The 26,134-nt window shown below is 37.2% G+C and overlaps 1 protein-coding gene across 2 annotated transcripts in view; it reads left to right on the top strand.

The window, feature by feature from the left end:
• The window catches only part of DPY19L3 (dpy-19 like C-mannosyltransferase 3), a 74,788-nt gene that overhangs the window by 36,132 nt on the left and 12,522 nt on the right, over nucleotides 1-26,134 (top strand). For both annotated transcript variants that reach the window (XM_027516022.1, XM_027516023.1), the window contains 8 exons: nucleotides 10,048-10,179; nucleotides 11,528-11,629; nucleotides 13,770-13,843; nucleotides 14,008-14,166; nucleotides 17,546-17,668; nucleotides 18,052-18,163; nucleotides 18,960-19,016; nucleotides 23,167-23,249. In XM_027516022.1, coding sequence (XP_027371823.1) covers nucleotides 10,048-10,179; nucleotides 11,528-11,629; nucleotides 13,770-13,843; nucleotides 14,008-14,166; nucleotides 17,546-17,668; nucleotides 18,052-18,163; nucleotides 18,960-19,016; nucleotides 23,167-23,249 — 842 coding nt within the window. The remainder of the gene's footprint in view (nucleotides 1-10,047; nucleotides 10,180-11,527; nucleotides 11,630-13,769; nucleotides 13,844-14,007; nucleotides 14,167-17,545; nucleotides 17,669-18,051; nucleotides 18,164-18,959; nucleotides 19,017-23,166; nucleotides 23,250-26,134) is intronic.

The raw sequence follows: 26,134 nt of genomic DNA, 5'->3' as shown, positions 1-26,134 counted from the left end.
ATTTGTAGTAATACTAAGTACTAGCATTAGTGATCCAAAATCACTGCAGATGGTGACTGCAGCCATGAAATTAAAAAAGACGCTTACTCCTGGGAAGAAAAGTTATGACCAACCTAGATAGCATATTGAAAAGCAGAGACATTACTTTGCCAACAGAGGTCCATCTAGTCAAGGTTAGGGTTTTTTCTGTGGTCATGTATGGATGTGAGAGTTGGACTGTGAAGAAGGCTGAGCGCCGAAGAATTGATGCTTTTGAACTGTGGTGTTGGAGAAGACTCTTGCGAGTCCCTTGAACTGCAAGGAGATCCAACCAGTCCATCCTAAAGGAGATCAGCCCTGGGATTTCTTTGGAAGGAATGATGCTAAAGCTGAAACTCTAGTACTTTGGCCACCTCATGTGAAGAGTTGACTCATTGGAAAAGACCCTGATGCTGGGAGGGATTGGGGGCAGGAGGAGAAGGGGACGACAGAGGATGAGATGGCTGGATGGCATCACTGACTCGATGGACATGAGTCTGAGTGAACTCCGGGAGTTGGTGATGGACAGGGAGGCCTAGTGTGCTGCGATTCATCGGGTCGCAAAGAGTCGGACACAACTGAGCGACTGAACTGACTGACTGAATTGAAGCACTAGAAGTCTAGAAGAGGAAAGTTATTTTTAGGCTAAAAAGGTTTCACAGAAATGAGATGCTTGAGCTGGACAAAAAATGAAGAGAGTATAATTTGGATGGAATGTGAGAAAGCAAAATAATGAAGGTAAAATACAGTAAAGAAAGCAGGTGGATCAAAGGGAAAAGAATCAAAAAAGAATGGATACTGATATGGGTATAACTGAATCACTTTGCTGTACACCTAATAACCAACACATCATTCTTAATCAAGTAAACTGCAACATAAAATAAAAATTTAAAAATTTAGAAAAGAAAGCAGGTGGATAAGCGAAAGCTAAAATGTGTATGTGTGTATATGTATATGTGTGATATTGGATAATAATAATGGAAGCCACGTGCCTGTAAAAGCTATATGTACAAATGAAGCTGAGTCCATTCCTGTTGGTTTATATTTGCTTTCCTGTTTTGTTAACTCTTTATACTTTGCTCATGGAGACTTGCAAGTTGAGGGGAAGGAGTGCCCAGATGCCTCTGTATTTCTCCTTGTCATGCACTCCTAGGCCAGTCAGCTTCTTCATATGACTCCCCCAACCCCCAACAAGCACATTCAAAAGAACACTGTACACTTTAACATAAGTAAATTGATTTATTAGTTAATTAATAGAAGAAGAAATTAAAAAATAAATAATGAGCAATTTTGAAAATATAACTATGAAGTTTTTTTGTAGTATATAATTTTCTCTAGTGTATTTTTACAGTAAGTATCAAAAGCCCAAGAAAATGTGTTTGTCTTTTCACCAGACTTTCACGTCTTGAAATTTATCATAAGGAAATAATCAAAGCTGTTCATTTTCATTGTATTGTAATAAGAAAAGTCTGGAAATGACCTAAGTCAATAGCAATAGAGTATTGTTAAATGAACATGTCTTAACTATGCAACAGAGTATTATATATAACCATTAGTATTATATATAACCATATTATATATAACCATATATATAATCCTTCTCCCTTTTTTCAAAAATAAAACATGTATATAGAAAGGAAAGTTTCCAGAAATATATACATTAAAGTATTAGCAGTCATCTGATCCGTGGGTGGGGAACATCCCCTGAGGAAGGAAATGACAGTCCACTCTAGTATTCTTGCCTGGGAAATCCCGTGGACAGAGGAGTTTTGTGGGCTATAGTCCATGGGGTCACAAAAGAGTCAGATATGACGTAGCAACTAAACAACAACAAAATGTGCTTAGTACTCTTATTTTCTTTTTGTTCTATAGATCTCTTGAATTTTCCAGAAAACAATAAAAGATACTATTTTGGCACACACACAAAACTAAAGAATAATACAGCTAATTTATTTTATATTCAGTTCTAAACTTCACCGAACTTTTCATATTTGAAACTCTGTTGGTGTTAGAAGTAGTATCAGAATTTAAGAAGGAACAGTATCATAATGAAAGGATCCTGGCTTATAATACCAAGTTGCTACTATCAGTTCTGAAAATAACTAGCTCTTTAAGCTTTGTCAACTGATATAAGTTCTTGGAGCCTTAGTTTCTTCATAAACTGGAATCATGATCTCTAATCATGTCACATGGGAAAGAGTCAGAATAATTGATACAGAAAAAGATAATACAAATTCAGAGCCTGATCTGGTGATAAAAAACTATCTTTTTCAGTATGTGTCATCTTTTCAGGGATGATGGAAAGTCTCTTACCATCAAAAGTGAAGTTTTCAGTGAGAAATGTGTACAGAATTTAAAAGTATAAAATAGAACAGTAAATGTTATTATTAAGCATGTAATTAATTCTGTTCCTTTACTAAGAATATAGAGATTACCTGTTGTGAAAACAAGACACATTAGTGATTAATACCTGGGAGGCAATTTTAAAATACTCAATAAATTATTTCCAGATAAAATGAAGTAAACGCACTTCTCCTTATTCCTCCTCCTAAGTACAATTAAAAGCAGCCCTAGATGTTATATAAAAAACAAACATAAGATTTTGAGAGGTGGAGAAAAGAAAGTAGACTGTGCCTAGAGACCTCAAGACCAAAGGAAAAACATGACAGTGAGTTCCCTTGATTTTCTCTTTGCTGTATTTATCTCAGACTAAGTACTAGAGAAGTTAACAACCAGGAAGTACTAATGGATTCAGAGGGGGGAAAAAGCCTCAAGAAAAGGGTGAAGCATGAATGGCACATGGAGAACCTCCAACTTCTAACTATTGGTAGTAAGACATCCCTTCCCCTCTTTGCCAGGATGGTGTCAGCAGATGGCTTATGGGGAGCCTAAACTTTCATCTTCACCTTGCAGTAATGAGATACCCCCTTAAAAGTCAGCAGAGGTCAAATGGGCACCCTGGACAGCCAGTTTATCTGGAAATAATGAGACAGCATCCCTCTTCCCTCAGTGGCATGAGGCTGGGATGGTATCAGGAGGTCTGCTGACACTGAAGGTTTACAGAAGGTTCCAGGATCCATAATATCATATGGTATAATTGAAGATCATTTATTAAACTAAGAACCAGGAAAATCTCTTGAATGAGCAAGGATCAACAGGTGGCAACACCAAGACACACAAAAGTTGAATTATCTGACAAGGAATTTAAAGCAGCCATCATGAAACTGTCACTGAGCAATTACAGACGCACTTGAAACAAACGAAAAAATAGAAACTCTCAACTGAGATTTGAAAGATAAAAAGGAGAAGCAAGTGAAAATTTTACAACTGAAAAATTCCAATAATGAAAGTAAAAATCTCAGAAGATCAATTCAGCAGTGGACTGGAATGGTCAGAGGAAAGAATCAGTGAACTTGAAGATAGGACAATTTAGAAGTTAACTAATTTGAACATGAAAATAGACTGGAAAAAGTGAACAGAGCCTCAGAGACCTGTGGGACCATAGCAAGAACTTGAATTCATGTAATCAGAACCCAGAGGAAGGCAGAAAAGAGAAAACAAATAGAAAACAGAATGAACAAATAGCAAATGATAAAATAACAGATTTTAAGATCTAGCATAGCAATAATTATTTAGGGCTTCCCTGGTGGCTCAGATGGTAAAGAGTCTGCCTGCAGTGCAGGAAACCTGGGTTCAGTCCCCAGGTTGAGAAGATGCCCTGGAGAAGGGAATGGCACACCACTCCAGTATTCTTGCCTGGAGAATTCCATGGAGAGAAGAGCCTGGTGAGCTACAGTCCATGGGGTCACAAAGAGTCAGAGACGACTGAGCTATTAACACACACGTAGCTACTAACACACACATAGCAATGAAATATAATAATTTGAAGAGATGGGTCAAAGCAGATTAAAAATACACAACCAAAATGTTTTATATAAGAAATTCACTCCACACAAAACAAACAATATAGGAAGATTGAAACTAAATGAGTTGGAAAAGATAACACCATTGCAAATATTAACCAAAAAAAGTAGGAGTGGCTATATTAATACCAGATGAAATAGGCATGAGAACAAAGGAAATTACCAGAATACTGTATATTGAAAAAAGTATTCATCTACCAAGAAGACATGAGAACTCTAAATGCATATGTACTAAACAACAGGGCCACAATATATATGAAACAGAAACTGACAGAACTATAAAGGAGAAACGGACAAACCTACAGACAGGGCTGAGGACATCCGCAACCCTCTCTCAACAATTGAGAACCAGACAGAAATCATTAAGGATGTAGCACTGAGCAACACCATCAACCAACAGGCTCTAACTAACATTTATAGAACACTCCACCCAACAACAGCAGAATACCCAATGGATTGAATCAATGGGTTCAAACTAGAAATCATACAAAAAGGTAGGACACTTTCCAAACTTGGAGACTAAATAGTGCACTTCTAAATAATCTATGGGTCAAAAAGGCAGCCTTGAGAAAACTGAATTCAGTGACAACAAAAACGCAGCACATCAAACCTTTTGGGGTGCAACTAAAGCAGCACTAGCAGAGAAATGTGTAGCACTGCATACTTACATACTTATGGTACTTACAAAGAGGAAAAACGCAGTTACAACCAAGCTGTCAACTTGTTGTTCAGGCACCAAGTTGTGTCTAACTCTTTGCAACACCATGGACTGCAGCATGTCAGGCTTCCGTGTCCTTCACCGTCTCCCAGAGTTTGCTCAAACTCATGCCCATTGAGTTGGTGATGCCTTCCAACCGTCTCCTCCTCTGTTCATCCCCTTTTCCTGTGTAGGGAATATGCTATGCACAGGCCTGTACTATAATTAACAGGGCTTCTTTGAAAAAGAAGGACTTTCTTATCACCCCCAGACGAAGGGCTGGGAGCAGGAAAAAGTATATCATGGAAAGACATCTTGAAAACAAGATGTTGCAGTATTGATGTGACTGATGGAAAACTTTTAGTGACTGTTCCCGTAACCAGAGCCTTGAGGGCATTGCTGAGAAAGGTTGTCACTAACCGAAGAGCTAAACAAAGTCATGAAAGGCCTGAAGGCTTGACATTGAGGACTGTGCCTTGTGCATCTTTATCCCCAGTCTGAGATTGTAAAGAACAGATATCTCTAGAGCACAAACAAGGAAGTAGAAGTTAACAATAAAAGGCATGCAAGGATTAGGATCTGGGCTTTTGCCTGTAAATGGCATCAGACCCCCCTGAGTCTTCTTTTTCTGTATTTCTGAATCTTCTTTTTCTTTATTCTTCTGTGGCACTCTTCCCTCAGGTTGGTTCGTTGTTGGTCTGGTCCCAACATTTGGCGCCTGAACAGGGAACTGAACCCTGGCCCTCAATCTTTCCCAACATCAGGGTCTTTTCCCGTGAGTTGACTCTTCACATCAGGTGGCCAAAGTATTGGAGCTTCAGCTTTAGTCCTTCCAAGGAATATTCAGGGTTGATTTCCTTTAGGATTGACTGCTTTGATCTTTTGCCATCCAAGGGACTCTCAAGAGTCTTCTCTAGCACCACAATTCAAACACATTAATTCCTTGGCCCTCAGCTTTCTTTATGGTCCAACTCTCACAATCCGTACATGGCTACTGGAAAAACCATAGTTTTGACTATACAGACCTTTGTCGGCAAAATGATGTCTCTGTCTTTAATCTGCTGTCTTGTTCAGTCACTCAGTCATGTATGACTCTTTCCAACCCCATGGACTGCAGTGTGCCAGGCTTCCCTGTCCTTCACCATCTCCCAGACCTTGTGTCAGTGATGCCATCCAACCATCTTGTCTTGTGTCATCCCCTTCTCTTACTGCCTTCAGTCTTTCCCAGCATCAGGGTCTTTTCCAGTAAGTCAGCTCTTTGCCTCAGGTGGCCAAAGGATTGGAGCTTCAGCTTCAGCATCAGTCCTTCCAATGAATATCCAGAGTTGATTTCTTTAGGATTGACTGACTTGATCTCCTTGCAGTACAAGAGGCTCTCAAAAGTCTTCTCTAACACTACAGTTCAAAAGCATCAATTCTTTGGTGCTCAGCCTTCTTTATGGTCCAACTCTCGTGTCCATACATGACTACTGGAAAAACCACAGCTTTGACTAGACGGACCTTTGTCGGCAAAGTAATGTCTCTGCTTTTTAATATGCTGTCTAGGTTGGTCATAGCTTTTCTTCCAAGGAGCGAGTATCTTTTAATTTCATGGCTGCAGTCACCATCTGCAGTGATTTTGGAGCCCAAGAAAAGAAAGTGTCACTGTTTCCATTGTTTCCCCATTTATATGCCATGAAGTGATGGGACCAGATACCATAATCTTAGTTTTCTGAAAGTTGAGTTTTAAGCCAGTTTTTTCACTCACCTCTGTGACCTTCATCTAGAGGCTCTTTAGTTCCTCTTCGCTTTCTGCCGTAAGGGTGGTGTCATCTGCATATCTGAGGTTATTGATATTTCTCCCTGCAATCTTGATTCCAGTTTGTGCTTCATCCAGCCCGGCATTTCGCTTGATGTACTCTGCATATAAGTTAAATAAAAAGGGCAACAGTATTATACAGCCTTGATGCACTCCTTTCCCAAGTTTGAACCAGTCTCTTGTTCCATGTTCAGTTCTAACTGTTGCTTCTTGACCTGCATACACATTGCTCAGGAGGCAGGAAAGGTGGTCAGGTATTCCCACCTTTTAAGAATTTTACACACTTTGTTGCAGTCCACACAAAGACTTTAGTGTAGTCAGTGAACCAGAAGTAGATGTTTTTTCGAATTCCCTTGCTTTTTCTATGATCTGGTGTATGCTGGCAATTTTATCTCTGGTTCCTCTGCCTTTTCTAAATCCAGCTTGTACATCTGGAAGTTCTCAGTTCACGTACTGCTGAAACCAAGCTTGGAGGATTTTGAGCTTGACTTTGCTCACCTGTGAAATGAGTGCAGTTGTGCAGTAATTTGACATTCTTTGGCATTGCCTCTCTTTGGGATTGGAATGATAACTGACCTTTTCCAGTCCTCTGGCCACTGCTGGAGTTTTCCAAATTTGCTGGCATATTGAGTACAGCACTTTACCACCATCATCTTTTAGGATTTGAAGTAGGTCAACTGGAATTCCATCACCTCCACTAGCTTTGTTTGTAGTGGTGGTTCCTTAGACCCACAGACTCCTGGATGTCTGGCTCTAAGAGAGTGATCATACCGTCATGGTTATCCGGGTCATTAAAATCTTTTTTGTATAGTTCTGTATATTCTTGCCACCTCTTCTTAATATTTTCTGTTTCTGTTAAGTCCATACCATTTCTGTCCTTTATTGTGCCCATCTTTGCATGAAATGTTCCCTTGGGATCTCTGATTTTCATGAAGAGATCTCGAGTCTTTCCCATTCTATTGTTTTCCTCTATATCATTGCATTGTTCACTTAGGAAGGCTTTCTTATCTCTCCTTGCTGTTCTCTGGAACTTTGCATTTAGATGGATATATCTTTTCTTCTTCGCCTTCACTTCTCTTCTCTTCTCATTTATATGTAAGGGTTCCTTAAACAACCATTTTTCCTTTTTCACCCATTTCTTTTTCTTGGGGATGGTTTTGATCACTGCCTCCTGTACAATGTTATGAACTTCCATGCATAGTTCTTCAGGCGTTCTTTCAGATCTAATCCCTTGAATCTATTATCTATTTGTCACTTCCACTGTACTGTATAATTGTAAGGGATTTGATTTAGGCCATACCTGAATGGTCTAGTGGTTTTCCCTGCTTTCTTCAATTTAAGTTTGAATTTTGCAATAAGGGGTTCATGATCTGAGCCACAGTCAGCTCCTAGTCTTGTTTTTGCTGACTGTATAGAGCTTGTCCATTTTCAATTGCAAAGAATATTATCAATCTGATTTCAGTATTGACTATCTGGTGATGTTTATGTGTAGAGTCATCTCTTGTATTGTTGGAAGAGGGTGTTTGCTATGACCAGTGTGTTCTCTTGGCAAAACTCTGTTAGGCTTTGCCCTGCTTCATTTTGTACTCTAAGGCCAAACTTCCTTGTTACTCCAGGTATCTCTTGACTTCCTCCTTTTGCATTCCAGTCCCCTGTGATGAAAAGGACATCTTTTTGGGGTATTAGATCCAGAATGTCTTGTAGGTCTTCATAGAACCATTCAACTTCAGCTTCTTCAGTGTTACTGGTTGGGGCATAGACTTGGATTACCGTGATATTGAATGGCTTGCCTTTGACTATATACCAGACCACCTTACCTTTCTCCTGAGAAACCAGTATGCAGGGGAAGAAGCAGCAGCTAAACTGGGCATGGAACAATGAACTGGTTCATATTGGAAATAGAATACGTCAAGCCTGTATATTATCACCCTGTTTATTTAACTTATATGTAGAGGACATCGTGTGAAATGCTGGGCTGGATGAATCCCAAGCTAGAATCAAGCTTTCTGGGAGAAATATCAGCAACCTCAGATATGCAGATGATACCCCTGTAATGGTAGAAAGTGTAGAGGAAATAAAGAGCATCCTGATGAGGATCATGAGTTTGGGTAAACTCCGGGAGTTGGTGATGGACAGGGAGGCCTGGCGTTCTTCAGTCCATGGGGTCGCAAAGAGTTGGACACGACTGAACAACTGAACTGAACTGAACTGAACTGATAAGGATCAAAGAGGAAAATGAAAACACTGGCTTGAAATTCCACATTCAAAAAAACTAAGATCATGGCATCAGGGCCCATCACTTCGTGGCAAATAGAAGGTGGGGGAGGGAGTGGAAGCAGTGACAGATTTTATTTTCTAGGTGATTTGTCCACAAAATCACTGTGGACAGACTGCAGCCATGAAATTGAGAGACACTTTTTCCTTGTAAGAAAAACTATGACAAACCTAGACAGCATATTAAAAAGCAGAAACATCCTTTTGCCAACAAAGGTCTGTATAGTCAAAGCTATGGTTTTTCCAGTAGTCACACAGATGTGAGAGTTGGTCTATAAAGAAGGCTGAGCGCTGAAGAATTTATGCTTTCAAACTGTAATGCTAGAGAAGACTCTTAAGAGTCCCTTGGACTGCAAGGAGATCAAACCAGTCAATCCTAAAGGAAATCAACCCTAAATATTCATTGGAAGGACTAAAATTGAAGCGCCAATACTTTGACAATCTAATGCAAAGAGCCGACTCACCAAAATCGACCCTGGTGCTGGGAAAGATTGAAGGCAAAAAGAGAAAAGGTTGGCAAAGGACAACATATTAGATAGCATCACTGACTTAATGGATATGAATTTTAGGAAACTCCATGAGATAGTGGAGGACAGAGGAGTCATGTGCTGCAGCCCGGGAGGTCACAAAAAGTCAGACTCAGCAACTAAACAACAGCAACAAAATCACAAGTATGTAAAAGAAGAAAAAACTGATGAATTGGACTTCATCAAAATTAAAAACTTTTATACTTCAAAGAGTATCACCAAGAAAGTAAAAAGACAGCTTAGAAAATGGGAGACAAAATTTGCAAATCACGTGTTTGAAAAGGGATTTCTAGGATATATGAAGAATTCTTATAGTACTTTCAATAGTTAAATATAGGCAAAAGCTTAAATAGATATTTCTCCAGAAAAGATATAGAAAGGTTCAATAACACATGAAGATGTTCAACATCATTAGGGAAGATTGGGAAATAAAAGATTGAGAAATAATGTATACATTAAATTATTGATTGTTGGAATATGATAAAATATTATAAACCATAACTGTAAAGGAATTTAGAAGAAAATTGAAAGCTATTAACAGCATTTGCCTATTTCTAGAATTGATTTATACCATTGTTTGCTTCCTCTACTTCATATATCTCCTTTCTTCTTAATGTTATAAAGCTTAAAATGTTCTATACCTAAAAGGTGTAATGTTTTATTTTCCTTTCTTAGACTGTATTACTTGAAGCTAGGCGTGTCTTCTGCATTATTTAAAATTTGAGATGTATTCAGCCTGGGACCAACCCGTCAGCATGTGGGAGTCCCCAGATAAAATCTGTTTAATCGTCTGACCTTTGGTTGCTGCAGGTGACATGGCTGTATGGTATACAGCTCACAGGTTTACTCCTGGTCTGCATGCTTCAGTTTTTTAATTCCATGATTCTTGGATCATTGCTTATCAGTTTTAACCTTTCGGTATTAATTGCAAGAAAACTTCAGGTAGGACTTTTTTTTTTTTTTTGATCCTTAAACTTTTTAAAAAACGTGTGTTTGTTTGGACCATGTCTTCGTATAGGATACAAAGGAAAATTTATGACCAAACTCCCACTAAATCACAGTAGGGGCATTATTATTTTTTTTTTTTTTTTGAAGTGCATGCTATAGCACTGGTTTTCAAGCTCTCTGATATGTCATCATTCCTTTGTTTTGACATTATTATTTCCTAAAAAATTGGAATCTTAATTAAATTCAGGATTAGCCAGAGATACTTATTTGAATGCTGTTGGTTTAAAGTTGAAATAAAAGAGAAAAAAATGTGAATTTTTCAAGTGTGAACTCAAGAATGAGAAGAACCTATTGCTTGTGGGAAGTTTGTCACAGTCTTTAAAGTTGGTGGACACCTTGTTATTTGAAGTAGTAACACCCCTCTCCCTCATTCTTACATATTATATTATTATTATTGATTTTAAAGTCAGTTAAAATTAGCAGTTTTGAGAATTTGAGGTTCCAAATAAATAAATACCTGGGGCACTTATTAGAATAACATGTTTGACATTCACCTGATCTTTGACTTTATTATACAATTAAAATTTCTTAAATTTACAGAAAATTTGAGTTGTCTTTTCCTTAACAATGTTGCAAAGCCTGTTCTCTGTCTCATAACCATATGAGAAACATTTCTCATAATCACTTTTAAATCAAGAAGCTGTTTTGTTTTCCATGTGGGGAAGAATAAATCCTTTTTCTTACTCGTCTTTTGAGTGAGAATTGCTATGACAAATACTCACAAAGATTGTAATAAATGGCTTCTAGCTGACTGTTAGACACTGTACATCTTGTTTATCCTTTTAACCTTAATTAGAAGTGAATTATCACTCATCTTTGAACTGTTTAGATATTATTATATTTGATAATCTGTAAAGTTATTTGAGTGTTATAATAAAACTATTATATATCAAAGAGCACAATTTATTTTTTGTGCTGGTGTTTTTATTTAATGGGTTATAGTCTGTGACATACAAATCAGTGGATAAATCATCAAAAGATTTCTTCAGTCACTATGAGCTGAGTACCTTCTAAGGAGCCGACTCCATACTCTGGTTGAAGAGGTCTTTAAAACAGAAAGGACTCAGATACATTCTTTATCATATGGAGCTTATTATTAAGTGATTCATTTACTATTAGAAAATAACAAATTTTAAGCAATGTTACCACATGAAAATTAGGTTATATTTTCTCTGTATGTTGCATGACTCAATGTTTTGAATTTTTTAAGTAATCTCATTTTAAATGTTTGTGAAGTTAAATGAATGTTAAAAAATTAAAACTTAACTCTCTTAATTTCTAGAAAAATCTGAAAACTGGAAACTTCCTTAATAGACTTGGGAAACTATTATTACATTTATTTGTCGTTTTATGTTTGACACTTTTTCTCAACAGCATTATTAAGGTATGTTAATAAAATGATATATTTAATTTAGCATTACTGAAGAGTTACTAGTTTTACTTTAAACAGATTTCAGTGTAAAACTTTGTTTCAGTAACAGGATTGTTTTCTTTATTTTAGTCCTTGATTTCTGTTCACTCTTTAACATGTTCTACTTTGAACCCACCTTTGAGTTTATTAAACTTTTTTAAAAACTCAGCTTTAAAAGCATTTAACAAGCATTTATCTCTAAATTTAAAAAATCTACTTTTTAGAGATTGTTTTCTGTACTACGGTACTAAAAAAAATGACATGATTTTTATTGGGTTGATTTCATAAATAAACTAGCTTTATTATCAGAGCCACATTGATTGATGGAGATGATTCACCCCTCTGGGAAGGCTGGACCCAGGACAGACCCTTCCTCTAGGAGAATAGCAGTCCCTCCCCCTGTCTGTTGACTGTCAAAGAAAGAAAAAAAGACCCTTCACTCAGCCAGCTACATTAAACACCTTTACTCCAGGTCCTTGTCACTATGTCCTTAAACTCCATTATCGGTCAGTACTCACCAAAAACATATTTGAGCAGAGCAGTCAGCATTTCTGAAAGACTGGCTGAAAGTTATGCAGTCTGTTCACTTCGCCAGTCTAGATGTTCAGTTATCTGTGTGTGGATTAAACCAGGAGAGAGCTGCATATCTGGACCACTGTTTTTTACTCCCCCAAAAAATAACGTCTATTGAATTGCACTTGACATTCTGCCAGCCACCTAATGAGAAGAATTAGGAAGAGATACTCTTTGAGACTGCTCACTGTTTTTAATATACCCATGGGCGAAATTTCTCTTGAGTCTCAATTTTAAGACCATAAGGATCTCTTCAGAAGCAACTGGTTTGTTTTAATCTTACGACCCTGTGAGTAGCATAGATGTTTTTATTTCCTTCTTTGCATTTTCTGCTAGAATGCTTGAGTCGAGATTTGTGGCCCATCTCTAGTGAATATATTTTATGTACCAACCTCAGCTCTGTATTAATCATATTTTTTTTTCTACCTTCATTTTTCTTCTGATATAATTTCTTCACCCATTTAAGTTGTATGAATTTTTGTAAGCCATAAATTTAAAATACTGTGAATTAAAATTATACTCATTAATGATAAACACTGGCATTTGTCTCTTCACCCCTTGAGGGTTACTGCTGTGTCTTGAATTATCTTTGAGTGAATGAGTCTTATATCAGCAAAATAGGATTTGTGGACTATGTTCCTGTTTGAGGTTTCAGATCATGATATTATCAGTTTTCTGATTTAAAAAATTGTACTCACTGGGGCTTCAGCCATCTCGCTTTCCCTGAAACCAAAGAACCTCATCTTTTATCTATTTTTCATATTGAACTTAAGCCTAGATTTTGTTTGCAAAAGTGATTCTGCTAAGGAAAAAAAAAAAAAAAAAACAGGAAGAAAGGGAGTTTGAAAAGCTCAGCTTTTGAATAAAATAATGCCATCTGCAGCAACATGGATGGATCTAGAGATTATCATACTAAGTGAAGTAAATCGGACAGAGACAGACAAGTATTACACATCACTTACATGTGGAACCTAAAATACGATACAAATGAATTTATTTACTAAACAGAAACAGACTCACAGACATAGAAAACAAGCTTATGGTTACCCAAGGAGAAAGGAGTTCAGGGAAGGATAAATTAGGAGCTTGGAATTAGTAGATACACACTGCTGCTGCTGCTGCTGCTGCTAAGTCGCTTCAGTCGTGTCCGACTCTGAGATGCACACTGCTATATATAAAACAGATAAATAACAAGCTCCTACTGTATCGTACAGGGAGCTGTATTCAATATCCTGTAGCAAATGATAATGGAAACAAATACATGTATGTATAACAGAGTCACTTTGCTGTATACCAGAAACTAACACAACATTGTAAATCAACTATACTTCATTAAAAAACTTTTTTTTAAAAAAGAAAGAAAATCTCAGCTTTCGAATTTCTTGATTCTAAGAATTGTTTTCAGCATTTACTAATTTTACACATACACACATACAGTCCTATGAAATGGGACATTGAATAAGTGTATTCAATGGGGAATTATCAGAAAACCATGTATAAGGAACTAATTAGCGATTTTCGTTTTCTCCCTCCCTGACAGAAAATTCTTAACCTTAAGTCAGACGAACACATATTTAAATTTCTGAAGGCAAAATTTGGATTTGGAGCAACAAGGTATGATTAAATTTAAAGTCTGTGTTTATTTTTTATATTAAATCAGCAGAGTCTTTAAAATGTAAGTTATCAGTTATTTTAATTTTAGGCTTGTTTTGAGGGAAAATGTGAGGTTTACTTATCTTGTATTGAATTAAATACTTTGCTTTCCTTTTATTTCCTAGAGATTTTGATGCAAACCTATACCTGTGTGAAGAAGCATTTGGCCTTCTACCTTTTAATACATTTGAAAGACTTTCAGACACTCTGCTTTTTTATGCTTATATATTTGTTCTGTCCATCACAGTGATTGCAGCATTAGCTGTGGCCTTCCGTAATCTCAGGTATGGCATATTTCAGAAATCTAATTTGGTGCTTTAATGACCTTGTTCTGTGTTGCAGAAAAATTGCTAAATTGAAAATCAAAGCATTAGATACAGAACAGAGTACAGTCATCTGAAAGGGAGAACATGCCCAGGTTAGCATGGACTCTTCTCTCAGTTGTTATCGAACAGTGAAGAGACGGTAAATAGCAGTGGTTGCCATGCACCCAGGTCTGGGTTGAAGTCCTGGCCCGCACACTTGGGAATGATGTGATCTTTGAGCCAGTTACATAACCTTTCCATATTTCTATTCCCCTTTCTATAGAATGAGAGCACTAAGAGTATTTACCCATTAAGTCTTTGTGAGAAATAAGTTAAAACTACAGAAAGTCCTTAGTGCCTTGTGCATAGAGTATTTTGTTGGTTTTAGCTGTCATTAGCAGGTATTATTCAGAGAAGGCAATGGCAGCCCACTCCAGTACTCTTTCCTGGAACATCTCATGGACAGAGGAGCCTGGTAGGCTGCAGTCCAGGGGGTCGTGAAGAGTCGGACATAACTGAGCGACTTCACTTTCACTTTTCACTTTCATGCATTGGAGAAGGAAATGGCAACCTACTCCAATGTTCTTGCCTGGAGAACTCCAGGGATGGGAAAGCCTGGTGGGCTGCCATCTATGGGGTCGCACAGAGTCGGACACAACTGAAGCGACTTAGCAGCAGCAGGTATTATTATTGATTTACAAACCATTGTTTGTTTTGTTGCATCTTGTTTAAGGGCTTATGAAGTTGGAATGGACCATAATTATTAGCGTCTACTGAAAGTCTTTAAGGTATTAATTGACAGTTTTTAAAACTTAGCAATCTGCTAACTTACTTAAAAGAAAAAGTCAGGGAGTATGAAGACTTTTTAAAACCTTATGGAATACCTACCTCTCAAGCTGATGGAGGTTTTTGCATTTACTATCCATGTTAAATTGAAAGAAAATTAAGTGTAAGAAGTTGAAGCTACTGTCATTTGTGAAAATGTAATGAAGCCCAGAAGGAAGCCCTTTTTCTGTGTAGTTACCTTGCCAATTAAGGTGCTGGTGAGCTGATTCACAGCCACCAAGAACTGGCTGGGAGAAAGTCATTACAGTGAGCCCAGCTCAGCTGAGGTGTTTTATGATTATTAAGAGTGAAGCAACATTGAACCATGAAGATATTTCATTGACTATAAACTATTTTAGTATCTTTCAGAAGTGTTCTTTTTATACTGAGCCCAAGATAAAAATTTAGCCCTGTGAAAATAGATGGAAATTATTCTAGACAGTATAATTTAATATTATTCCAGACACATCAAGTGTCGACAGGACTCTAGACTGCATGCAAAGCAGGAAGTTCAGTGGGCCTGCAGTGTTGTGTGAAAATGTCTGCCATGCTCAGTGTGAATCTATGAGCCGTCCCTGGAAGCTGATTTGGTATATGATTATAGATAAAGATTTTAGAGCATCTTCATCTACCAGGTAGGGATATTAGGACTTGATTAGAGGAAAGCACTACATTAATTAAAGTCTCTTAAGAATTACAGCGTCTTAATGTGAATTAATGTCTAAGTAATTTGAAGGATATACTATCAATGCCAAGTATTTAAAGTATTCCTGCCTTCTGGTGCTAGGAAGGATGATACTATTATGTTTATACAGCACATCTACATTAGTGTGCAGTATATAACTGAAAGGGGCGCCCTGTTCTATATTCACAGAATTGAGCGTTCTGGCTCAGTTGCAGGGACTGGGAGAGGTGTTGCAGAATTCTCCCAAGTATTAAGGGAGGATGAAAGTGTATGTTCTTGTCTGGAGTAATCTTTTAGTGTCAATGGAAGCCAGAGTTTGGGTTGTGATACAAAACGCTTAGGTAAAGAATATCACCAGTGGTGAAAATTATCATTGAGTATCATTTTCATTTTCTTATGTATCTAGAGTTGTGAAAAGAGAATTCCAGGAAATAATAGGTCAGCAGTTATACAGAAGCATTGTACATATCCCAGTCTACTGGATTTGTATGAAGGATAAGTGGAGCCTTACTGGAAGAAGTATTTTTATCCTAAACAGGCAGCCATTACTTGTTGTTTCCTTTCCCCCTTGACAACAAATTGTGCAAATCTGAACGCACTCGTCCATCTCAGTATCACTCGAGTAGGAATAACCAGACAGTACATGCTTTCCAACTTGATGCAGTATGGAATACGTTGTACCCTCATGAAGTGTGCTTACCAAAATAAATGAACTTGACCCTAATGATTAACCTCTAGATCTAGTTAGGAGAAGGCAATGGCACCCCACTCCAGTACTCTTGCCTGGAAAATCCCATGGACAGAGGAGCCTGGTAGGCTGCAGTCCATGGGATCGCTAAGAGTCAGACACGACTGAGCGACTTCACTTTCACTTTTCACTTTCATGCATTGGAGAAGGAAATGGCAACGAACTCCAGAGTTCTTGCCTGGAGAATCCCAGGGACAGGGGAGCCTGGTGGGCTGCCGTCTATGGGGTCTCACAAAGTCGGACACGACTGAAGCGACTTAGCAGCAGCAGCAGATCTAGTTCAAAGTTTATCAAAAGTATGAGAATAGAGAATTATATTAAATGGCACCACAAGGAGACAGTCAACCAAATCCTGAAGGTGGGGATAGTTACAGGACAAATGATACATTTTCTTCAACAAGTCAGTGCCCTTAAAAAGTTGGGAGGGGGGAGTAATTCTGTTGATTGAAAGATAATTTAAGAGACATTACTGAAATGCAATATGAAAGCTTTGGATCCTGATTCAAAGAAACTACCTGAAAAAAGCTGTTGTAACAAAGACACTAGAACATGAACTGGATGTTAGGTGATGTTAAAGGATTATTGTTAATTTTATGGGTACAACAATCATTCTAATGTAGCCATATTTGATTTTAAAAATCATGTTAGATATATGTAATGAGGTTCGGTGATAGGTTAAGAATGTGATCATTGATTCATAAAACTACTGAATTCCAAGTTTATGGATACAGTTTTACTTCTTATTTGTAAAAACTAGAAAAATATGAGTACTACAACACCTCTGAAGATCTCTTATAGTTTCAATGATTCCAAAATTTTTTGCTGTCTCTTATAATTGAAGGGATTGAAGGACTTTAAGGTTTTGCTTAAATTAAAATGAAATTTATGCAGTTTTAAGTACTCTAATAATATATTTATAGTATGACAATTTTGGCCTCATAAACAAATTCAAAATTGATCAGAGCTGATTCACTTTATTTTAGGGAAATAAAACGTTTCTAAATATATGAAGGCATAGCTTTCTTGTATCTTCTTCTTTAACAAAGATTTAGCTGAATTAAAATTAAGTACTAATTTTGTATATGTGCTGTTTTATCCAGTGATTCTGCCAATCAGCAGTCCATGTGTAAAATGGGAAAGTACACAATTGGCCTGAAACCAGACACTGCCTACAATTTAATACACACGATTCTGTTTGGATTCTTGGCATTGAGTACAATGAGGTATTTTTGTCTTATCTATTTATTTTTTTATGACCACTCTTTACCTGACATAGTTTGGCAATGTAATTTGGAAACTGACAATCATCTTCTTTAATGATTATGGTTCCCATAAAAATATCCTTATTTACTGTCTTCTCCCAGTACAAAATACCATTTAAAACCAGTTCTAATTACCAAATATTCCTCTATTTTTACTTATAGGATGGTTCTCAAAAGGCAGTGGAATTAATAACTAACCCCTTGGCAGTTGGTTTCTGCATAGTTTTAGTAAGTTCTATGATCACAAATAATATAGTGATCACAAACGATATAGCCGCCTTGACAGCTGTCTCCGGCTTCTGCACAGTTGGCGCTGTTGACCTTTGCCTGCCTGTTTCTTACAGAATGAAGTACCTCTGGACGTCCCACATGTGTGTGTTTGCGTCATTTGGCTTATGCAGCCCTGAAATATGGGAGTTACTTCTGAAGTTGATCCATCTTTATAACCCAAAGAGGGTCAGTGCTATCTCTTTTTCCATTTCATTTTTGACTTTCAGTATTTCTTTCATTATCAATTCTGTTTTCCCAAGAGTTGTCCAAGTATCAGTTTGATAAAATGGATACTAAACTTTAAAAATAAAATAATTGATATATTATAATTTTTTTAAACTTATTTATTTTAATTGGAGGATAATCACTTTACAATATTGTGATGGCCACTGCTATACATGAATTGGCCACAGGTATACATGTGTCCCCTCCCTCCTGAACCCCCCCCTCCCACCTCCCCCCTCCATCCCATCCCTCCAGGTTATCACAGAGGACCAGCTTTGGGTTCCCTGCATTATAAGGAATTATTTTAAAATAATTTTTTGCTTAATTTTAGTTTTATTTTCTAATTTTTTTTTCATAGTTAGATATGTTCATAATACAGAATTTGGAAATACTGAAAAGCACAAAAAGGAATATTAAAAATTACCAGTAATCCCATTATCTAGAGTTATCACTATTATTATTGTTAATTACTATAATATATAATATGTATATAATTACTAATAAGAATATGGTAATGATTAATAGCCCATAAGTGCAGTTCTGGATTGTTCTGCCCTATAAACTCACTAGGTGGCAATATGGTGGAAGCTACAAATACCTTACAAATGATTGACTCAGTTTTTTTCACCTATTGGAGATTCATGCCCTGTTAGATTATATATATATATATTTTTTATAATAATGTATTTACAAAGCAAAAATATAAAGTAAAAGTATTCCAAATACTTGTAATCTAAATAATGTCTTTCTTATATAGATATGTATAATGCGATATTCAATACCGATATTAATACTGCTGTATCTGTGCTATAAGGTAAGACTAATTGTCCTCATTCTTGTCTTTATTTAGCAGAATAATTGCTTTGACTCAGTGTACTTTAGTGTCATTGGCAAGTAGAGTGGTTTGCAGGTATCTGCTTAGTTTCTTATGGCAATTGACATTGATAGGAAAAGCAATCTACTTCCCAAAAAGGGGGTTAACAGATAAAAACATTACAGCAAAAAATACTACAGTTTAATTATTCTAGTTAATTTTGGTTCTGACTTACTATTCAGCTGATACAAACTCTGAAAATAAAGATGTTTTCAGACCCATTTTGAGAAAAATTAGTTTTCCCCATTACCTGCTTTTGATAGAGTAAGATCTTAAAATGCATCTTACTTTAACCTACACATTTTATTAGATGCTTAAAATCATCTGTGTAAGAAGACCGAGCACATATAAATACAGTCTAAGATTAGCTTTGTGATCTGTTCTTCAGTTTCAGCAGGAAGTAAAGAAATTCTTCATATTCTCAGTTGACTGATTTCTGAAACAGCATTAACTGTGTTTCAGTTCTGAGACTCCCCCATAAAAACCATGAGTCTGTGTTTTCACATCTTTGAAATTTAGACACTTGAATTGTTACCTCGGCAGGGAACTTGAATGGTTTTATCCAATTGAGCTCTTACCCTCTCTTAAAAGGAAAAAAAAACATATATATTTTAAGTTTAGGGTTTTTTTCTTCAGACTTTAGAACAGTAGATTTCAAACTCTCCTGTGTATAGCTTCTGATTTAGGAGGGTAGCTAAAGAAGGTGGTGGGATGTGGGGAGACTCTCCCACAGAAAAGATCAGCTTTACCAGCTCAGCTTCTGAGTTTATTTGCTTGTATTTTCATGTAAGATTTTTTTGAAGCAAAGTTTTTAGGCTAAGAATAAGTGTCTGATAATCACTGTATTGAACAGTTCTGTTGTAACTATTTCAAAAAATTATGTTCTATCATATTCCTGTCTACCAAAACATTTGCTATTATAGGCAGACCACTGTGCCAATTCCCAGATACTGGCAAACATAGAACTAGATCATTTCTGTCGCCATGCCTCTGGGAATTTTATTGCTCTACTGTAAGTAAATGAAACTTCTTAAAAACATCTGGAAAGCAACAACTAAGGATTAAGCAGAGTATAAGTGTGTTGATGAAGGAGGTAACTTTATCTTTACACATTGATTCTCAGACATAGAGCACAGAAAAGATTCAGCTCACCTTCATCCTTGACTCACCACTAAGGACACACACCCCAGCAGTCTTTTCTCCCACTGTTCTGTGTGGGGCTGAGTTCCTTGATGTCTCAAATATTTATTTGAACATTTGTTGATTTTTTTTAAAAGCTACTTGAGGACTAAAGTCTCTTGTTCTGGACAAAATTGAGGAAGGACATAATAGAAGAAATAAACAGGCAGCATCAGCATCACGTGGGAACCTGTTAGAATCACGGATGTTTGGGTCCTACTCTAGACCCACCGCATCAGGAGCTCTGGGAGTGGGGTCCAGGGATCCAGGTTTAACCAGCCCTCCCCGGTGGTGCTACTGCACCCCCACGCTTAAGAAACCCCTGTAGGATGGCTTCTCAGCGGCAGCACCGTGGGCACTTTGTCCGGATAATTCTTTGACTTAAGGGCTGTCCTGAGCGTTCTAGGACACTTGGCAGCATCCCTACCTTCTACCCACTACATGCTAATAGCACCAACCTCCACGTGTGACTGTCAAAAATAAAAACATTTGTAGACACTGCAAAACGTCCCCTTACCGGCGTGGCAGAATCCCCCGACACCACCCCTCTTGAGAACCATTGCCAGAGAAGAACCAATGATAGCACTGAAAAGGCCATCACTTGCTTAGGAAGTCTTTGTAGATATATCCTGAGTAAGACAGTTAGTGGGCTTCCCAGGTGGCGCAGTGGTAAAGAATCCTGCTAATGCAGGAGGCGCAAGAGGCGTGGGTACAATCCCTGGGTCAGGAAGATCCCCTGGAGAGGAGGAAATGGCAACCCACTCCAGTATTCTTGCCCAGAAAATCCCATGGACAGAGGAGCCTGGTGGGCTGCAGTCCAGAGGGTTGCAAAGAGTCGGACACGACTGAATGTGTGTGTGTGTGTGTGTGTGTGTGTGAGCGTGTGCACGCACACAGACACACACACACACACACACACACACACACACAGGACAGATAGTAGTAATTCTGAAGAATCCTTTCAAAGACAGGTGGCCAGGCCTCTCTCAGTATTGGACTTCAGGAGAAATCTGATGCATCCAGCTTTCACTGTATAGTTTCATTTACATAGTTCAGCTTCTCAGAACGTGTAAAATACAAAATCACAAAGACAATAAAGATTTTATGCATATTAGCAGTTAGCCTGAAACTGAATGTTTTCCAACTATTGAATAGATTTATCTGTAAGAAATAGGAACTAATATTTCAAAGTCTGATTTAAGTTTATTTACATAGCACTTGTAATGAGGATTTCAAATTTTCTTGTTAATAATACCTATTTTGCTCTATGTCTGCTTAGGATAATCCTCTTTTAAAGGGAAAAGTATGTACTAGTCTCCACTCAAAAATCAAGAGTTTAATAAAATCATTGCCCTCATGTTAATTCACTTATTTGGATATCTGAAGTCTCATACAAACTACTGCTGATCATTTAGCCAACAGCATTTAGTTAATTAGGCATTTTTTCACACAGCGTTTAAGACGTTTGCCGTAAGACTGTGTTATTAGATTATAACATTTTCAGAATTAACAACAGCAACTTTCAAACTAGGAAAAAAATCTGATAATCATTGATTCACAGGTTTCAAAATGTTTTATACCAAAATAATTAAAATATCATTTAAAAGTTGGTATTCTATTATTATCAAAATTAATAGGGACAATGGGTAATTGAAATCTTACAAACGTCATCATTTAATCAGTAATTTTTATTACATTTCTTCTGAAACCTAGGATTAGTAGTGCAGACACCTGATTTTCCATCACCAACAATTTTCCTGATTTACCCACCCTGGAGACCAGATATGAATGAGCAGTAAAAATGGCCAAAGATGAGATGATAAGAAGATAAGAAAGTGATGGGGATTTAAAAAACAGCCACAGACCAGTCAGGTGCCACTTTGGTTCTAGTTAATGGTTCTTAAACAGAAAATTTCTATTTACATTAATGAAGTATAGATACATTATTATTGGGCTTCTGTTTCAATATAGGTCTTGAGTTCTGTAGTTCATCCTAACATGTATTTAGATGATCAAGTCTTCTTAGGTAACTGCCATTTGATAAAACAATGAACATTTAATTAATAGTTGAATTAGACAAGTTATAATATAAAAGCAGTGGATTCAGCATGTATTTTTGCATTATATTTTCATAGCTTAAGTAACTCCAGTTGAGTAGGAGGCACCATGGCATAAAGATAGTACTCATATGTACCAGGTTTTCCTGGACTACCCTTCTTTCAAATATTCTTCTCTCCCTTTGTACCTGTAATTATATTAATATTCATCAAACCATTTGTCCAGATTTTAGTACAAACAATATACTCACCATAGCACAGAATGAAAAGTTTCCAGTTGTGACTCTGCCAGTCTGATCTGAGCAAGTCAGGTTATCTATCTCTCTGAGCCAAGGTCTCTAAACCAGAAAAATGAAGAACAGATATTCATGGTAATGATGCCTTCTGCGTCATCTTTCTCCCTGAAGAGTTGTGAGGGTACAATGAGATTCTGTATTCAAAGGGTACATTCTGCATTTAAAGATAAATACATGGAGTGAGTTAGTCACATTTTTCTCATATCCTGTGAACTTCCTCATGGTTGCCACTCCTATCATATCCAAATTAATGTTTTACTAGATATTAACACACATACAACAGCATTTTTGTTAGTGTAAAATAAAAGCTCAGTTTTTACAGTTGGCAACACCAGTACTTCCAATTAGCTGCAGCTCAAAATGATTTGGGGAACTTTTCTCAGATTTTGTCTCACTTTACACTTAGAAGTGTAAGGAGGGGAAGGAGTTCTATTCCAGTTACTGGGTTTACTTAGTTCAGAAGTTATATGCAGTTTCTCCTTTTTCACTTTAATTTTAGTGATAGCTGTGGGCCTGGGGGTGGATTTTGTTTTTGTTTAGTTTTGTTTTTAATTTCAGTTCTGGCCAGGAATGATGGATGAACTCTCCGAGTTGAGAGAATTCTATGATCCAGATACAGTGGAGCTGATGAACTGGATTAAGTAAGAGGATTTTTTTTTTTAACCTTTAAAAATTAAAGTGCCTTTTTAAGAGTCACTGTAGGCCTCATTTGGTTTTTGGTCTTTTTTTTTTTTTTTTTTTCTGAATCTAATTATGAAGATACATTCATTCTCAAGTTTTTTCTTTAAAACTCTATACTTGAAAATAATTTCTTTCCATTCAAGAAATGTTCTCTCTAACCACAGTCCCGTGAAGAAGGGAAAGTACCAGTATAGAGAGGGGAAAAGAATCGGAAGATATGTCAGAGCAGTGACAGCAGTGGAAATCAAGTTTTATGTTCTCTGCCAGTATTATCTTTAGCATTTCTTTCCCTTTAATAGCATTCAAATTTTCTATTAATACTGACATATAAAGTATTCTTTCCTTGTTAATCATTTTAAAATTATACGGTAAAAAAAAATACAGTTCAGTAGAGTCATACTAGCTCAGTGCAGACTTCATTTTAACTGATCATATTGCCCAAGACTAGGCCTAGAGAAAATTTAAAATACAAAAGCTAGAGCTTTTCCTTCCTCGAACATCATAATGCTTTCATGTTATATTGGTTTTTATTTTTGCCTGCACAGTTGCTTCCCCTCAGCATTCAGCAGCAGAATGAGATTCATGTTTTTCAAAGTTTTGTTAATGAAACCCACCTCCCACCAGCAAAAATTAACTCTTTTACTCCAAGCAGCATTCCTGTGCCCTGTAATGTTGTATTTCCCTATTTTATAACCAAAACGCAGCAGTGTAATTATTTCCACATAAATAGATGTTGCAAATCTTATGTGACATATCCTGAAAGCGTCGGCTGTATTGTCTCCATCACTTAGAATTTTAGTAGCCATATTGGCACTTGCTCGTGGCTGATGTTCACTAACCAGTACAGTTTAGCACTGCTTGTGTATTAAGCGATGGTAAATGTTTGATAGCTTGGGCCTCTTGAGTACAATACATGGATTTTATAGAGACTTGTATCTAAAATATATATGTGGCTTTGGTCCCAATGTTGGACTGGATTTGACTAGATGCAGTGAGTATAATTTTTCATATATTTCCAGTGCTGAGAGTATGAAGCAGTGCTTTATCTTTATTTATTGATTTAACTTTACATCATGGCAGACAATAATTCCTTCAGTATTTATTGTGTAAGAAAAAAAAGGCTTATTCCTATAAAGAAAAGCTGATTACTTTTGCATTAGCTATAGTCAGCTGGAAATTTCTGACATGTGCATCTGAAGGTGAGGCTGATGTTTTCTGTTTTTCAGATTGCACCACTGTTAGGAGTGCTGTAGGGTGCCCCCTCGGGTACAGTCCTGGGGGTGGCACACCTTCTGGATCTACTTGGATTGGCATTAGAAACATCCCACCTCCACTTCCCGGTCTTTTAGGAATTAATTGTAATGTCATTAAGGTTTTGTTCTAGCGGAGTTATCTTTGGCTGTGTCAGACTGGATATACTTATTGTAATGCCTTTATTTTCATGCTTTCGCTCACAGAGGTTATTTAAAATAACATTTCTGGTTCTGAAAAATTATGGATGAGAGTTTATTCCATGTGTAAAGAAGATAATCTTTTAGTCTGCATTTGGGAAAGTGGGCTTTGTTCTTACATTCTCCTTCCACTAACAGTTCTTCTCCCTGTATGTAGACTTACTCTTTTCACTTTTTATAGATCTCAGCAACTGAAGGATTTGTATTGTTCCCCTAAAAATGGTTCCATTGTGATCTAATCTTGCCTGTTTTCCCTTCAAAGACTTCAAATCTAAATTATTGTTTTTGCAAAAATAGCTGCTAGGCATGTTTGTGAAATAAGCTTAAGTGATGATGAATGTATGTCAAAATAGGGTCTGTTTAGACACAAAATGCATTTGTTTAAATCAACATTTAAATCAGCTCTAGTCTAGATTTCATTTCCAAACACAAGCAAATACACTTTATTATTCATTTAACCTGTCCTGATTTCTTCTGCTTTTAAATGTAAAATATGACCTTCTACTTTGACTCTACTACCTTGACTAATCACACAGAGTTCGTGACATTACTGGGTCTGAGCTGTGCTGGAGGAAAGGCTGTGGGCTAAGGATTCGTGGAGTGTATCTGAAAGCCTGTTTGGAATTGCCTGAAGGCAGCAGCTGGGCCTCTGGTCCCACCCAGCACTGTTACTGAGAGACGCCTCCTCTCCATCCTGTCTGCTTCTGTTTTCAGGTAGCCAGAGTGATATGCTCACATCTGTCCTTTGTCAGGGTGGTCATGACAGCATCTTTTGGGGTCAGGGCACAGCTTCCCTTGCAGGATGGCTGCTCAGCCTCTAGAATGAGTCAGAACAAGAAACAGTGACCTGAAGAAACTCAGAAAGACAAATGACTCTCTATTTCAGCAGGGGCAACCCTTGTGCAAAGTGTTCAGAAGAAGCTACCACCATCTCCCAGTCTGCCTCATGTACTTGATGCTAGGGCTTGATGCTTGAAGATTAAATTCTTCTTTAATCAGTGAGGACCTTTTGTTGCAGTCTGGCCCCCAGCGTCTTCCCTGTGAGAACTAGGACGTCATCTCTCCATGCCTTCCACAGCCCCAACTGTGTGTTCATGGGGCTGGTTGCCTACCTTCCGTGTTATACTGAGGTGCAGCATGCCCTATTTTCCAGTAGATTTAAGTGTATGTGTTCACATTAACCCCTTTTTGCTAATGATGTTCTTCCTGAATACGAAAATTAAAAACCTGGCTTTTTTGTTTTACTTTCTAGTATCTCTTTCAGCAGAACCCAGGTGGAACTTTTATAAATTTTGTGTGTGACTAGAAAGCACATTTACTTCAAGGCCAAATCTCACAGCAATTGGTAGTTCATTCCTTGTTCCTTTGTATCCTTAGAGTGTTTCATTTTTGGC

Source organism: Bos indicus x Bos taurus, chromosome 18 (assembly GCF_003369695.1).
Source record: "Bos indicus x Bos taurus breed Angus x Brahman F1 hybrid chromosome 18, Bos_hybrid_MaternalHap_v2.0, whole genome shotgun sequence".
NCBI lineage: Eukaryota > Metazoa > Chordata > Mammalia > Artiodactyla > Bovidae > Bos > Bos indicus x Bos taurus.
Note: the sequence above shows the minus strand (reverse complement) of the source record. Positions and strands in the feature narration are given on the sequence as shown.